The sequence below is a fragment of the Cucurbita moschata genome, unplaced genomic scaffold (genome assembly GCF_002738365.1).
Source record: "Cucurbita moschata cultivar Rifu unplaced genomic scaffold, Cmos_1.0 Cmo_Scf00054, whole genome shotgun sequence".
Classification (NCBI taxonomy): Eukaryota; Viridiplantae; Streptophyta; class Magnoliopsida; order Cucurbitales; family Cucurbitaceae; genus Cucurbita; species Cucurbita moschata.
This window is the reverse complement of record NW_019268570.1, coordinates 1,314,470-1,329,166: the sequence shown is the minus strand read 5'-3', so window position 1 is coordinate 1,329,166 and position 14,697 is coordinate 1,314,470. Positions and strand designations below refer to the sequence as shown.

The window sequence follows — 14,697 nt, the reverse complement described above, 5'->3', positions numbered from 1 at the left end:
ATTGGCATATGAATTAATGTTAAATATTAATTAATCATTTAATATTACTTTAATTTAAAATTAATTAATTTAAATTAATTGTTGAATTAAAATTGAGAAAGTCAAAATGTTGACTTCACTCCATGGATTGTTAGTGGAATATTGAGTGTCAATAGATGATTTAACTAAACTTGCATGTTTGCCACATAATCCCACAAATTTGAGTGGAATTTTGAGTGTCAAAATTTGGTGATATCAAATTTGCATGAACATGCAAACATGGCTCTATAAATAGAGTGATTAAGTTAGATAGAAAGTATTCTTGACAATAAGCTTGAGAAAATTCCTCACAAATTCTCTCTTCACATGTACTAAATCCCTTCCAAGTTTAGTCACTCACCGAATTCCACAATCTCGTTCTAAGGCTGGAGAACGGTAGGAAAGACACTAGTGGTAGTTCTAACCGGTTCGTGAGGAAAAAGGAATTTGAACTACAAAAGGTTAGTACTCAATCCTTGAGTTTTAATACTTATGAACATACTAGTTAATTTACTATAATTGATGTTCTAAGAGTGCCTAAGATCCAAATTGCTCCCGGGTGTATTACAACAACACCATCCATTGGTATCCGAGCAAGTTTTAGGCACTTTATTTACATTAATTTGAGCATGGTGGGTACCATTTCATGAATGAAAAATTGTGGATGCTAAAGTGGATGTTTATGATTTTGGCATTTTTTATGCTTCCATCTAATACAATTATTATAATTGGCCTAATGTGTATAAGATTTAATGAGTGAAGAAAGTTCTGTAACTTTTATGGAGTCATTAGAGTCTATTTTAGGTTGTAATTGATCGATAATGGAAATGATGCCAAGCTGAACCGAGGGAGAAGAATGAAGAATTTTTGCTTCTCGACCCGCGGCAGGCTCGAGGGAGTGGATCACATTATTTTTTAATTATTAATATAATAATTTAGTTAATTGCTTGCTTTAAAATGCCAAAATCAGTTCACTTTAGTGTGTTTAATTAATTATGCATTCACGTTTTAATTAAATAGAAAATATATATGCATAAAGTATGTCATATAGATTTAAAATCCCACCATAGGCTAAGCATGTTTCATGCATTCCAAGTATGTTATAAGTGTTATAATGTATAGTATGCATGTTTAGGTTCCATGAGTGATACATATAAATTGTTATATTATTGCATGGATGATTATATAATTGTTATATTATTGCATGGATGATTATATAATTGTCATATAAAGCATGTTATAGGTTATTTTCAACGTCATAAAACGAGATAGACGTTAAAATCTATAATAAAGATAAGTGCATGCTCACTTAGGGTTAAGAACCAAGCACGATCAATTTTCATAGTTAAAATAGGTCGATATCTTGTAAAATTGCGGTTACAAGAAAGCTCACCTGACACGATCTTGTCTAAGACTGGAGGTACTTAAGTTGACAGTTTACGGAACACCTACTAGGAGATCGAACTAGTACTTGAGCTTAGTTAGCCCAGTTTTATGAGCATGGTGAGTGATGTAAGTTTTTTTTTTTTTTTTTTTTTTGAAAAAATCACCTAGACTTAGGTTATATTTAATTAGCCAAAATATACTTAAGTAATGAGTATACCCAACCGTCTAAAATACTTAGTGGGAGGAAAAAAGTATATGAGGTACATCATTTTTTTTTTTTTTACGCTCTCTGGAAAATTCACACCGTGAGATTCATGCTCGGCCTCGTGTCGCCCTAGGAGCGGCTTCCATTTGGAAAGGATTTGCATGAGTCAATAACAAGGTGAATAGAGAAAGTATTTATAGTAAGTGGAAGGAAGTATATCAACACATCCTATGGTTTCCACCACTAGGTTGCACCGTGAGATTCCTATGTTCCGCCTGCATGTTGCCCTAGAGCAACTACCCATTCAAAGGGTCGTAACATGGGAGAAGGAACAACGCAAACTCTAGAAATGGATAGGATTTCTTAGGTCCATTCTCAACTTTGGCTTTTTCATTCGATAGCATTGTTGGGGTCGATCTCTAAGGCCTGAAAATGGCGGGTCACACTTACGAAGAATTACTAAGAGTTAGTATATTCTTGACCAAAGTGGCGATAACTAAAACATTATAGGAATAAGAGTTATTCTAGGATTAGTGTTTAAGTCAAGAATGTCTTGGTTTAGTAAAGGAGTGATTGACTGCCCCTCGATAGCAGTTACTCTGACTCACTAAAGTATCGTTGAAAATTAATAATTTTTGGATACATTATTACATTTGCTAAACCTGATTGGATTAAAAAGGATTAAGTCAATTCACTAATAGAATTTTCTTTATATCACAGCATGACAAGCTCAATAATACAATTACTCGCTTTTGAGAAATTAAACGGCGACAATTACGCAACATGGAAATCAAACCTAAACACAATACTTGTAATTGATGATTTAAGGTTTGTTTTAACTGAGAAATGTCCTTCAAACCCCAGCTCAAATGCAAACCGAACAGTTTAGGATGCATATGACAGATGGACAAGGGCAAATAACAAAGCCCGAGTGTACATTTTAGCCAGCATATCTGATGTTTTGGCTAAGAAAAATGATGTTATGGGTATTGCTAAAGAGATTATGGAATCTCTGAAAGGGATGTTTGGACAACTGTCCTTCTCCCTTAGACATGACGCCATAAAATACGTTTACAACTGCCGTATGAAAGAAGAGACCTCAGTTAGAGAACATGTCCTGGACATGATAGTCCATTTCAATGTGGCAGAAGTAAATGGAGTTGTCATTGATGAGAAGAGCCAAGTTAGTTTTATCATGGAGTCTCTTCCGAAGAGCTTCCTACAGTTCCGCATGAATGCGATGATGAACAAAGTAGAATATAACTTAATTGCTCTTCTTAATGAGCTACAGACTTATCAATCCCTCTTAATGAACAAAGGACAAACAGGAGAAACAAATGTTGCTGCCTCTAAGAAATTACTACGAGAAGCAAATGTGTATAATGTAATAACTCAAAATTTGTCCAGGTTGAGGAAGGGAGAGGGATTGATAAGTCTGTAGCTCATTAAGAAGAGCAATTAAGTTATATTCTACTTTGTTCATCATCGCATTCATGCGGAACTGTAGGAAGCTCTTCGGAAGAGACTCCATGATAAAACTAACTTGGCTCTTCTCATCAATGACAACTCCATTTACTTCTGCCACATTGAAATGGACTATCATGTCCAGGACATGTTCTCTAACTGAGGTCTCTTCTTTCATACGGCAGTTGTAAACGTATTTTATGGCGTCATGTCTAAGGGAGAAGGACAGTTGTCCAAACATCCCTTTCAGAGATTCCATAATCTCTTTAGCAATACCCATAACATCATGTTTCTTAGCCAAAACATCAGATATGCTGGCTAAAATGTACACTCGGGCTTTGTTATTTGCCCTTGTCCATCTGTCATATGCATCCTAAACTGTTCGGTTTGCATTTGAGCTGGGGTTTGAAGGACATTTCTCAGTTAAAACAAACCTTAAATCATCAATTACAAGTATTGTGTTTAGGTTTGATTTCCATGTTGCGTAATTGTCGCCGTTTAATTTCTCAAAAGCGAGTAATTGTATTATTGAGCTTGTCATGCTGTGATATAAAGAAAATTCTATTAGTGAATTGACTTAATCCTTTTTTATCCAATCAGGTTTAGCAAATGTAATAATGTATCAAAAAAATTATCATTTTCAACGATACTTTAGTGAGTCAGAGTAACTGCTATCGAGGGGCAATCAATCACTCCTTTACTAAACCAAGACATTCTTGACTTAAACACTAATCCTAGAATAACTCTTATTCCTATAATGTTTTAGTTATCGCCACTTTGGTCAAGAATATACTAACTCTTAGTAATTCTTTGTAAGTGTGACCCGCCATTTTCAGACCTTAGAGATCGGCTCCAACAATGCTATCGAATGAAAAAGCCAAAGTTGGGAATGAACCTAAGAAATCCTATCCATTTTTGGAGTTTGCGTTGTTTCTTCTCCCATGTTACGACCCTCCGAATGGGTAGTTGCTCTAGGGCAACATGTAGGCAGAACATGGTATCTCACGGTGCAACCTAGTGGTGGAGATCATAGGATGTGTTGATATACTTCCTTCCACTTACTATAAATACTTTCTCTATTCACCTTGTTATTGACTCATGCAAACACCTTCCGAATGGAGGCCGCTCCCAGGACGACACGAGGCCGAGTATGAATCTCACGGTGTGAATTTTCCAGAGAGCGTAAAAAAAAAAACTATGTATCTCATATACTTTTTTCCTCCCATTAAGTATTTTAGACGGTTGGGTATTCTCAATATTCTGGCTAATTAAATATAACCTAAGTCTAGGTGATTTTTTTTTAAAAAAAAAAATTACATCACTCACGCATGCTCATAAAACTGGGCTAACTAAGCTCAAGTACTAGCCCGATCTCCAGGTAGCAGGTGTTCTGTAAACCGTCAACTTAAGTACCTCCAGCCTTAGACAAGATCGTCCTAGGTGAGCTTTCTTGTAACCGCAATTTTACAAGATATCGACCTATTTTAACTATTAAAATTGATCGTGCTTGGTTCTTAACCCTAAGTGAGCATGCACTTATCTTCATTATAGATTTTAACGTCTATCTCGTTTTATGACGTTGAAAATAACCTATAACATGCATCTAACATGCTTTATATGACAATTATATAATCATCCATTCCATGCAATAATATAACAATTTATATCTATCACTCATGGAACCCTAAACATGCATACTATACATTATAACACTTATAACATACTTGTAATGCATGAAACATGCTTAACCTATGGTGGGATTTTAAACCTATATGACATACTTTATGCAATTACATTTTCTATTTAATTAAAACATACATTCACAATGCATAATTAATTAAACACACTAAAATGGACTGGTTTTGGCATTTTAAAGCAATCAATTAACTAAATTATTACATTAATAATTAAAAAATAATGTGATCCACTCCCTCGAACATGCCGCGAGTTGGGTTGGGTCAGGAAACAAAAATTCTTCCTTCTTCTTCGGTTCAACTTGTCATCATTTCCATTATCGATCAATTACGACCTAAAATGGACTCTAATGACTCCATAAAAATTACATACCTTTCTTCACTCATTAAAGCCCATACACATCAAACCAATTACAATAACGGTATCAAATAGAAGCATAAAAAAATGCCAAAACCATAAACGTCCACTTTAGCATCCACAATTTTTAATTCATGAAATGGTACCCACCATGCTCAAATTAATGTAAATAAAGTGCCTAAAACTTGCTCTCATACCAATTGATGAGGTTAATATAACACATGCAAAAGCAATTTGGATCTTAGGCACTCTTAGAACATCAATTATAGTAAATAACTATCATGTTCATAAGTATTAAAATTCAAGGAGTTTGAGTACTAACCTTTTGTAGTTCAAATTTCTTTTTTCTCACGAACTGGTTTCGAACCACCACTAGTGTCTTCTCTACTATTCTCCGGCCTTAGAACGGGATTATGGAATCCGATAAGTGACTAAACTTGAAAGGGATCTAGTATATACGAAGAAAGAGTTTGTGAGAGTTTTTCTCAAGGTTTTTCCCAAGCACTCTATTTATAGAGTCATATTTGCATGTTCATGCAAATTTGAGTTCACCAAATTTTGACACTCAAAATTTCACTCAAATTTGTAGGATTATGTGGCAAGCATGCAAGTTTGAATTAATCAAATTTTGACACTCAACATTCCACTCAAATTTGTGGAGTTTATTTGGCAAACATGCAAATTTGGTCAAACCAAATTTTGACACTCAAAATTTCACTCAAATTTGTGGGATTATGTGTCAAGCATGCAAGTTTGGTTAAATCATATATTGACACTCAATATTCCACCAACTCAAGCATGGATTTTTCCATTAGGTGAAGTAACATTTTGACTTTGTTTATTTTAATTCAACAAATTAATTTAAATAATTAATTTCAAATCAAAATAATATTAAATGATTAATAAAACAATTTAATTAATATTTAACATTAAATAAAATGTCAATCCCAATCAATTCCCACATATATTGATTATGAATCACTATTTATAATTAAAATATTTAAATCTTATTTAAATATCTCCGATTCTCTCTTTTTGTTTAATTAGTAAATAAAACAAAAATGCGGTTAAATATAACGCATATTCCCTAATTTGAATTCGGACACTTCGAACTCATTCGTCACACTATTCTATGGTTTAGTCCAATATGAGCTAGCAGGGGGACCTAATGGACCTACAGATCATGGGCTCCAACGATCCAAGATTAACCGGCTAAACTCATTAACCTTGTTAATCAACATTCGTTAACTAAGGACACTCCACTGTAGCCTAGTAGTTGCACTCCCCTCACTATAGATATATTTCTGTCCATTTGATATAACCATGATTAGTAAGTCGATCTAGTTGTTCATAACTAGAGTTGGGTCAATTTACCATTTTACCCTTGAAGTTACTTTTTGTTCCTTATGTCCCACTGACCCTTTAATGAACAATTGGTTTTTGTGGTCCAACTAGTAAACCAAATTGCCCCCTTGTTCAAAACCTGGAGTCAGTACTCAGAGAACTACCTCTCTTCTATCCCTCCAAAGTGAGTAGGAGTTTATTCCATCTTGCACTCTATGTCCCCAGCTATTCACCCAGTCTTACCCTTGAAATGGGAGGCTTATTGAGTCAGCGAACTCGAGCCACTCTCACCCATGCAAATATAAAGATAATTCCGAATAAACAGGAGTTCATGGTTAGCTCAGAATTAAGATCGAGTTACCTAGGTCATCAAATGAAAAAATCAATCTCAACAGTAAATGACATTATAAAGTGAGAGTGATTTTCTTCATGGTCCGATCTTATGCAATACTCATTGCATAGGACGCCCCTACTCACATGTCTCCGTATGTACAATTTAGTAATCACATTATTTATATCATATACAAAAGTGGGCCGCATCCATAGTGTTTTCACGATATGACACTTAGCCTTATCCATGTACTATAGATCATTTTGACTATATACTTAAACTTGATCCACTCTTATGTGTTTGCATATAGTTCAAGTAGTCATATTATAGTTAGAGTGTTCTTCGCTTATTGGATTTAGATTAATAATCGTAAAATTCACTTTATTCAATAACAATTTTTATTGAAAATAAAATATGTTTTTGTTTACAAACTATGAGTTTTAGAATATAGAACCCAACAATGATATGGTATGACATGTCATGATATGTTTTGAAATAAGGAAATCTATGATGCACAACCTCATTATGTCATGTCATTGGAAGTTATGTTATGTATATGAAATGATGTATAAGAATTATGTATGCATAATTACCTAATTTAATTTGCTTTAAAAGAACGGAGATTATCTTACATTATTTATTATGTCATGATGGGAAGTATAGGAACCTTATGCGTAACTGTGTGGCACGTGCATCGAGATATTTCTCCATTATGATGGTGCAAACGCGTATACTATGACTAATTATGACCATCATGTTTCCCATTATGATACGACAGTCGTCATTCCCTCCGGGTGTCATGCAATAGCCCGTCAGCGAGTGCTAGCTCAACCTGTAGAGCCAGGGGGTACGCGATCCTACCTGGTGGGTCCACGTTCGCATGTTGGATCGTGTGTAAAGAAGTACTACACATCCAATTTAGCCCGAACGGGTGTCACTTACTACATAAATTTCAAAGTGAAGGGTAAAAACTATATTCTATTCTTTATTTTGAAATAATATTAAATTTATTAAAATGTTTTAGAAATTATAATAAAAAGAGAAATAATTCATTAAAAAAATAAAAATTTATGAAAAATTTCGCTTGGAAAATACGATATGGGCAAAAATAAAAATAAAAATAAATAAAAATATAAATGGGTATCTTTGTATGAAGCTAAAACGTGGCAGCCAACGGGATTTCCGATGTAGAAAACTAGGGTAGGTCGGATAACACAGGATCATATCATCGGTGCTGTATAAATAATTTTCTATTAAAAAGGCAATGGCAAAAGAAGACTGTTGGTAAATGGTATCCTTCGTCCTTTTCTTCTATGCTCCGTCCTTCGGTCGTCCTTTTTTCTTTCTCCATTGAATTTAGATTCACCGGCGAAAATCCTTTTCATCCAAGTTTAAGCTTCATTCTCAAGTAATCGCAATCCAAATCCCTTTTCATTTGCAACTTCGCCTACCCATTGGTCTCCGGCGTCACCCATCCACGCACGCGCGAGTTCCATCCACCTATTGCGCGCCAACTCCGTCCCTCGTCAAACGGCGACGACGAGTTTTCCTCCCTCGGGGGATCTTCTCTGCCGGTGCTTCTATTGGCGGCGACGCTCCTTCTGCGATGACAGCACCCAGATTCGCGACGGCGCGAACTACTTTTTGGCAGCTCGATGACTTTTGGCGGGGACGCACAACCCGAACCCATATGAATACAATTCAATAAGGACACAATTCCTTTTCGGCAAGATTTAGGCGGTAAACCCTTTTGAATTTGGTCGAAGTGTTTTAGAGTAGTTTCGAACCCTTGGAATTCCTCTCTATTTAGGTTTGGACTAGTTTCGGATTGATTGAACATAGTTTATGGTCCACGTTGGCAACGCCTCCTCATAACCATTTTGACTTTAATCAAGAATTTGGAACTGAGTTCGAACCTCGAAATCTTGTCTTTCTTGTTTCAGGAACCGTTAGAATAGGCTAGGAATGCTTTACAACATTTGTCTGTAGTTTTTATTGCTTGAGTCTGTTTTCCTTATGCCTTATATGGTGTATGTCTTGTTTGATTTGTTTGATAATTATGATTTATATAGTGCCATTCTTGAACTCTTAGATATTTGGATGTGTTTGAACATGCTGAGGTTTTAGTTATAATATTGCGATGTTGAGGATGCTGTGGTGTTGTGATGTTGAGATTGACTGGAAAAGCATGATGAATGTGTTCATGTGGTCTTTCGGCTAAGATCATGGTCTTGAAAGCATGATATAGGATTGTCCATTCTTGTGAGACTGTGAGTCTTATTAGTGAGAAAAGGGTTAGAGGACTTTAAGTTTTGAGAAAATGAAGTAAGGTATATTTTTTTGAATGGGAAATAATTTCATTGATGATATGAAATTACAAGATACAGAAAATGGGAAACCCCCCAAGGATAGATCTATAACAGGCTTCCCTAATTAGAAAGGAGGGAAGCAAAGCTGTAGTGATGGAAAAGGAGAGAGCATTTACACCAAGATACAACCATATTGACCATAGCATAAAAAAAATCTACAGAAAGATCATTCCTTATCTTGAAAGATTCTTCTATTTCATTCTTGCCATATAATCCAACAAAAGGTTCTGATAAAGTTCTCCCTAGGAGTCTCCTTTCTCTTTTGAAGGGTGACCTCCTAGAGTGTAACTTGGAAGCAACTTGGGATCATTTGGTAGGATCCTTTGTCAACAAGAGAGGGTAAGGTGATATTCCAGAAGTTCACACCAAAATTGCAAGAGAGAATCAAATGACTTGTGTTTTTGAACTTTTCTTGTTGATTTCACACCATTGTGGGTAGAGAACCAGGTAAGGCATCCTTCTTTGTAACTTGTCATCTTTAATGATAGCTTAGCTTTGTGGGAAAGTTCCTGACCTTTCCAAATCAACTCGTAAGGCTTTGGTACTTTGTCTTTGCTACAGGGGAAAGATCACGAATGAGGGAGCTAGTAGTAAAAAACCAATTGGATTTTTGTTCCCATATTCTCTATCAATTTCGGTTGAAAGAACCGCTAAAGATAGGCAATGTAAAAGGGAGGCATATTCATCAATTTCAACATCTCTTTTGGTTTCTTCTCAACTTGAGATTCCAAATACCCTTAGCATGCACCTGTAAGTCATGCACCACCACTACTTTACCAGGGGAGAGGTTATAAATAAGGGGGAATCTTCTATACATAGGCCCATTTCCAAGCCAAACATCGGTCCATAAATCAACCTTCGATCCATCCCCAAGCTTGTAGTTCATCTATGTCCTATATCAAAGTTGTAAAGTTCAAGATAGATTTCCATGGGCCTCTTGCTGATTCTACAAATGTTTGCCTAGTTTTTTTTTAGAGTTGTGGTGTCATATATTGCATCAGCTACTTTTCTCCCAAAGGCTGTTCTTCACCTTGGTATTGCCAAATCCATTTTGCCAAGAGAACTATATTTACAAATGGTTGAGGCTTTTAAGTTGGTGAATATTTGTGCATCTTGGGTAAAAATGGATGAGGGATGATACAAGGCTTTGGTACAATGGTCAATGATCGATGTGATTAGTCCATAGAGCAAGTTTTGTGGTGACCGTGGAATACTAATATGTTGCTAAGTCATCATTGCGTCATGAATACAAACAATCATGGAGCAATGTAACAGCTCGAGGTCTTGAATACAAATGGTCAAGGGTCAAACGTTGAGTACTGTAAACTACAGAGAAGCATTGAGGCCGTAGGTACTAATGGTTAGAGGTTGATGCGACTCGAAGGAGTCAATCCTGAAGAGCTTGTGAATGCGAAGTAAAGAGAGTTATGGGAAATGGAGGTGTTTGAAAGAGCTTTGAACAGGAACATTATGCATAATATGGAGTCATATGTTGAGCATGTTTCTTATGTTACTCGCATTCCATATAGTACGTGATTAGCTTGTATGTAAGATACATGATATCGTAATGTACATTGTATGTTGTTTGGTGGCTCCTCAGGTGGGAGCTATGTACTGATTACACTTGTACGTACCCCTCCGTTTCCCATTGGTGATAAGGATTATTATGAGATTGGTGATGTAAAAGAGGAGGTGTCCCCAAAAACAACTCGGAGCCTAAACTATGATTTACTTATATGGTTGAATTTAGTTTTTTGAATATGTTGTTGCTTGATCATTCTTTTACTAATTTTTCTTTAAATGAGTTTGTTGTTTTACTTGGGATCAAGTTTGAAAATCTAGTAATGTGCCTTAATGTAGGCTAGAATTTTGGGGTGTTACACAGATGGCGAGTAGTGTTGACGAAGACGTAGATGCTGTGCTCAGCGATGTTGAGGGTGATGAACATCCTATTGTGATTCAGAATCCTTCTACTGAAGAAATCTCTGTTGAGAGGTTTAGAGAGATTCTTGCGGAGCGTGATCGTGAGCGGCAAGCTCGAGAAGCAACAGAGAATTCAAAATCAGAATTGCTAGTGTCGTTTAATCGCTTAAAGGCGCTTGCCCATGAGGCGATTAAGAAGCGCGATGAGTGTGGGAGGCAGCGGGATGAGGCATTGAGGGAGAAGGAAGAAGCCTTGAAATTGAATGAAAAGGTTTCTGCAGAGTTGGCTGAGGCAAATCAGCAGAGAGATGAGGTCTCAAAGCTTAGGGATGAGATTACCAAGGAATTTGATGAGATCCTCAAGGAAAGGGATGCTCTGAGATCAGAAATTGGTAATGCATCCCATATGCTAGTGACTGGGATTGATAAGATATCTGCAAAAGTGAGCAATTTCAAGAATTTTACAGCAGGTGGGTTGCCTAGGTCTCAAAAATATACTGGATTACCTGCAGTTGCCTATGGGGTTATCAAGAGAACAAATGAAATTGTTGAAGAGCTTGTTAGACAGATTGACACCACGGCGAAGGAAAGAAACGAAACCAGGGAACAAATGAAGCTTAGGAATTATGAAATTGCCATTGAGGTTTCTCAGCTTGAAGCTACGATTAGTGGGCTGAGGGATGAGGTTTCGAAGAAAACTTCTGTTATTGAAGACTTGGAAAACACTCTCACCGAAAGGGATAAAAAGATATCTGAAATTGAAGCAGATTTGTGTGGTAAATTAACTAGGGCTGAGGATGAAGCTTCTGAACTGAGGCAGGTTGCGCAGGAGTATGATGATAAGTTAAGGAATTTGGAGTCAAAAGTAGAGTCCCAAAGGCCTTTACTTATGGATCAGTTGGGTTTCATTTCAAAAATTCACGACCAAATTTATGATATTATTAAGATAGTTGATGCCAGTGATATAGACCATTCTGAATTTTCAGAGTCATTGTTCCTCCCTCAGGAAACAGACATAGAGGAGAATGTCCGGGCTTCGTTGGCTGGAATGGAATCTATATATGCGTTAGCAGTACTTGTTATGGATAAGACAAGGAGTTCAACTCAGGAAAAGATTCGTGAAATTAAGAATTTAAATGAAACAGTTGCGCAGTTGCTCAAGGAGAAAGAACATATTGGAAATTTGCTAAGGAGTGCATTATCTAAGAGGATAACATCTGATCCCTCAAAAGCAAATCAATTATTTGAAGTTGCGGAGAATGGTTTAAGGGAGGCTGGGATTGATTTCAAATTCAGCAAGCTTCTTGGAGACGAGATTTTTTCAACATCTAGGGACAATGGTAAAGCAGTAGATGCAGAGGAGGATGAAATATTCACCCTGGTAAGTGCATTTGTTTTTTATTATAAGCTTTTCCTTTAAATGATATCAAGTCTTAAATTTCTTTTATGTTCTCTTGCAAAATACAGGCTGGTGCTCTGGAGAATATCGTGAAGGCATCTCAGATTGAAATCATTGAGCTACGGCATTCACTGGAGGAATTAAGGTACGAGAACATATATTCAGCAGTCTCTGAGTTGCTGATTTTCTGATTAAAACAAACCCTGGGACTTTGTATTTGTGATTTACTTTAGATATTGGGGTCTCGCAGAAACGACCAATATTTATAGAATTATACATATGCATATGTAATCTCTGCTGATTTTGACCTGTAATTTCTTTGCTTTTTATTTTTTTTATTTTTTATTTTTTATTTTTATTTTTATCTTACATGTGTTAAGGGCAGAGTCAGTTGTACTTAAAGAGCGTCTAGAATCCCAATCCAAGGAGCTTAAACTTAGATCGCTTCAAATTATGGAACTTGAAGAAAAGGAGAGAGTTGCCAATGAAAGTGTATGTAATTAATTGTTCATTGATTTAAGTTAATTGTTCATTCGTTTCTGTTCATAATTATTGGGTTTTGGGTTTCTTCGTGATTTAGGTTGAAGGGTTAATGATGGACATTACAGCTGCGGAAGAAGAAATCATGAGATGGAAGGTAGCTGCAGAGCAAGAAGCGGCTGCTGGCAAAGCTGTAGAGCAAGAGTTTCTGGCACAGGTATGCTTGCTTCTAACTTGTCTGGCACGGGGTTGGGAGTATTGTTTATAATCTAAATTTTCATGAACAAAAAAGTTATCCAAGGGACCTTATTTATATCAATTTGCAAGTTTCTTCTTATCTTTCCCATTGCATGGTCTGGACCTGATAACTTGGTTACTAGTTCATACAAAACTACTTCTTGTGCAGCCTATGATCAAGGGCTTTTATTCTAATTTGTAATTATGATTACTGGAAGTATTAATCTTTTCCAGCTAAATACTTTATGGTAAGAGACTTGAATTTGGCATTGGCAGATCTCAGCTGTTAAAGAGGAAGTTGAAGAAGCAAGGAAGGTAATGTTGGATTCGGATAATAAACTCAAATTCAAAGAACAGACAGTAAATGCCGCTATGGCAGCCAGAGATGCGGCGGAGAAATCATTGAAACTGGCGGACGTGAGGGCGTCCAGGTTGAGGGAGAGGGTGGAAGAGCTTACCCGACAGCTTGAAGAGCTCGATAAACGAGAAGATTTGAGAAGAGGATTAAATGGGAGTAGATACGTTTGTTGGCCATGGCAGTGGCTTGGACTCGACTTTGTTGGCTCTCGCCGTTCTGAAACACAACAACAAGAGAGTTCAAACGAGATGGAACTTTCTGAGCCACTTCTCTGAGATGTTTTTTTCATTTTTCTTTCCTTTTATTTGGGTGTGGGTGGATGGGTTGGTGATTAGTTCTTGTATTTATTGTGAAAATGAAATGTTAGAAGATTATAGAAAAATACATCACGTGCCTTGTTTGGTATTGAATGCTCTCTCGGGTGATCGATTGTTTTTCAGATAACATTGCTTTGAGCAAATGTGAATATAATATTAATACGTTATTCTTTCCCAAGAATGTTCTCTCACGGCTGAGCTTTTCACATCATCTGATTCGTTCTTATTAGAAGATTGTAATGATTATGCATACAAGACTATCCATTATATATGTCTATAAGCCATAAAATGATACAATCAGATGATTCGACATGGAACTTGGACTACTGGATGGTATGTAACTGGCATAAGTTTAAGAGGCAACTTTGGAGACCGCAAGGCTGAAACTAGAAAAGCTTTGTCAAAGGGCAAACTTGATAATCGTGAAGAGGTGTTACAAACAACCAAAAAGTTTTGTAAGGCAAATGAGGAAGTCCAAACTCGAGAGGATAATGACCCGGCATAGTAAAACAAAGACGAAAAGAAAAAGACGGGCACTCGTGCTATGATGCTTACTGTCACGGTCATGCTTTACTTTTGTATTTGTAAGGAAGTATGACGTTTCGGCAAAAATCATGTCTAGGCTTACCAGACATGAAATGCCTCAAAATATACTTATAGGGGATATGGCTAGTTGTCAACTTCTTCCGGCCCAATAGTTATATGCGGTAAGTCGTTGTTGTTGCTTTTTTGCTTGCATCACATATAACACCAATTTCAATCTCTCAAATCTTGCTTTCAAAACTCTCTTTTGAAATCTCTCTGCCCCCGTTTT

The 14,697-nt window shown here is 36.4% G+C and overlaps 1 protein-coding gene across 3 annotated transcripts; it reads left to right on the top strand.

Annotated features, from left to right (window-relative positions):
* Positions 1-8,086: 8,086 nt before the first annotated feature.
* LOC111436434 (myosin-10-like) lies at positions 8,087-14,057 on the top strand. Of its 3 annotated transcripts, none has more exons than XM_023074202.1 (6): positions 8,087-8,540; positions 11,055-12,473; positions 12,560-12,636; positions 12,872-12,983; positions 13,072-13,188; positions 13,485-13,841. In XM_023074202.1, the coding sequence occupies exons 2-6, from the start codon at positions 11,055-11,057 to the stop codon at positions 13,839-13,841; spliced, it is 2,082 nt and encodes a 693-aa protein (XP_022929970.1). In that variant the 5' UTR covers positions 8,087-8,540. The 3 variants fall into 3 exon arrangements, with proteins under 3 accessions (XP_022929970.1, XP_022929969.1, XP_022929971.1); XM_023074201.1 differs by having other exon boundaries at positions 11,030-12,473; XM_023074203.1 differs by lacking the exon at positions 8,087-8,540 and having other exon boundaries at positions 13,485-14,057.
* The last annotated feature ends 640 nt before the right edge of the window (positions 14,058-14,697 follow it).

Excerpts from the sequence above, each read along its gene's own strand:
- LOC111436434 (XM_023074203.1), top strand. The coding sequence starts at position 11,055 with ATGGCGAGTAGTGTTGACGAAGACGTAGATGCTGTGCTCAGCGATGTT. Across the intron at positions 12,474-12,559 it reads AGGATGAAATATTCACCCTG|GCTGGTGCTCTGGAGAATAT; the intron begins GTAAGTGCATTT and ends TGCAAAATACAG. Across the intron at positions 13,189-13,484 it reads AGCAAGAGTTTCTGGCACAG|ATCTCAGCTGTTAAAGAGGA; the intron begins GTATGCTTGCTT and ends TGGCATTGGCAG.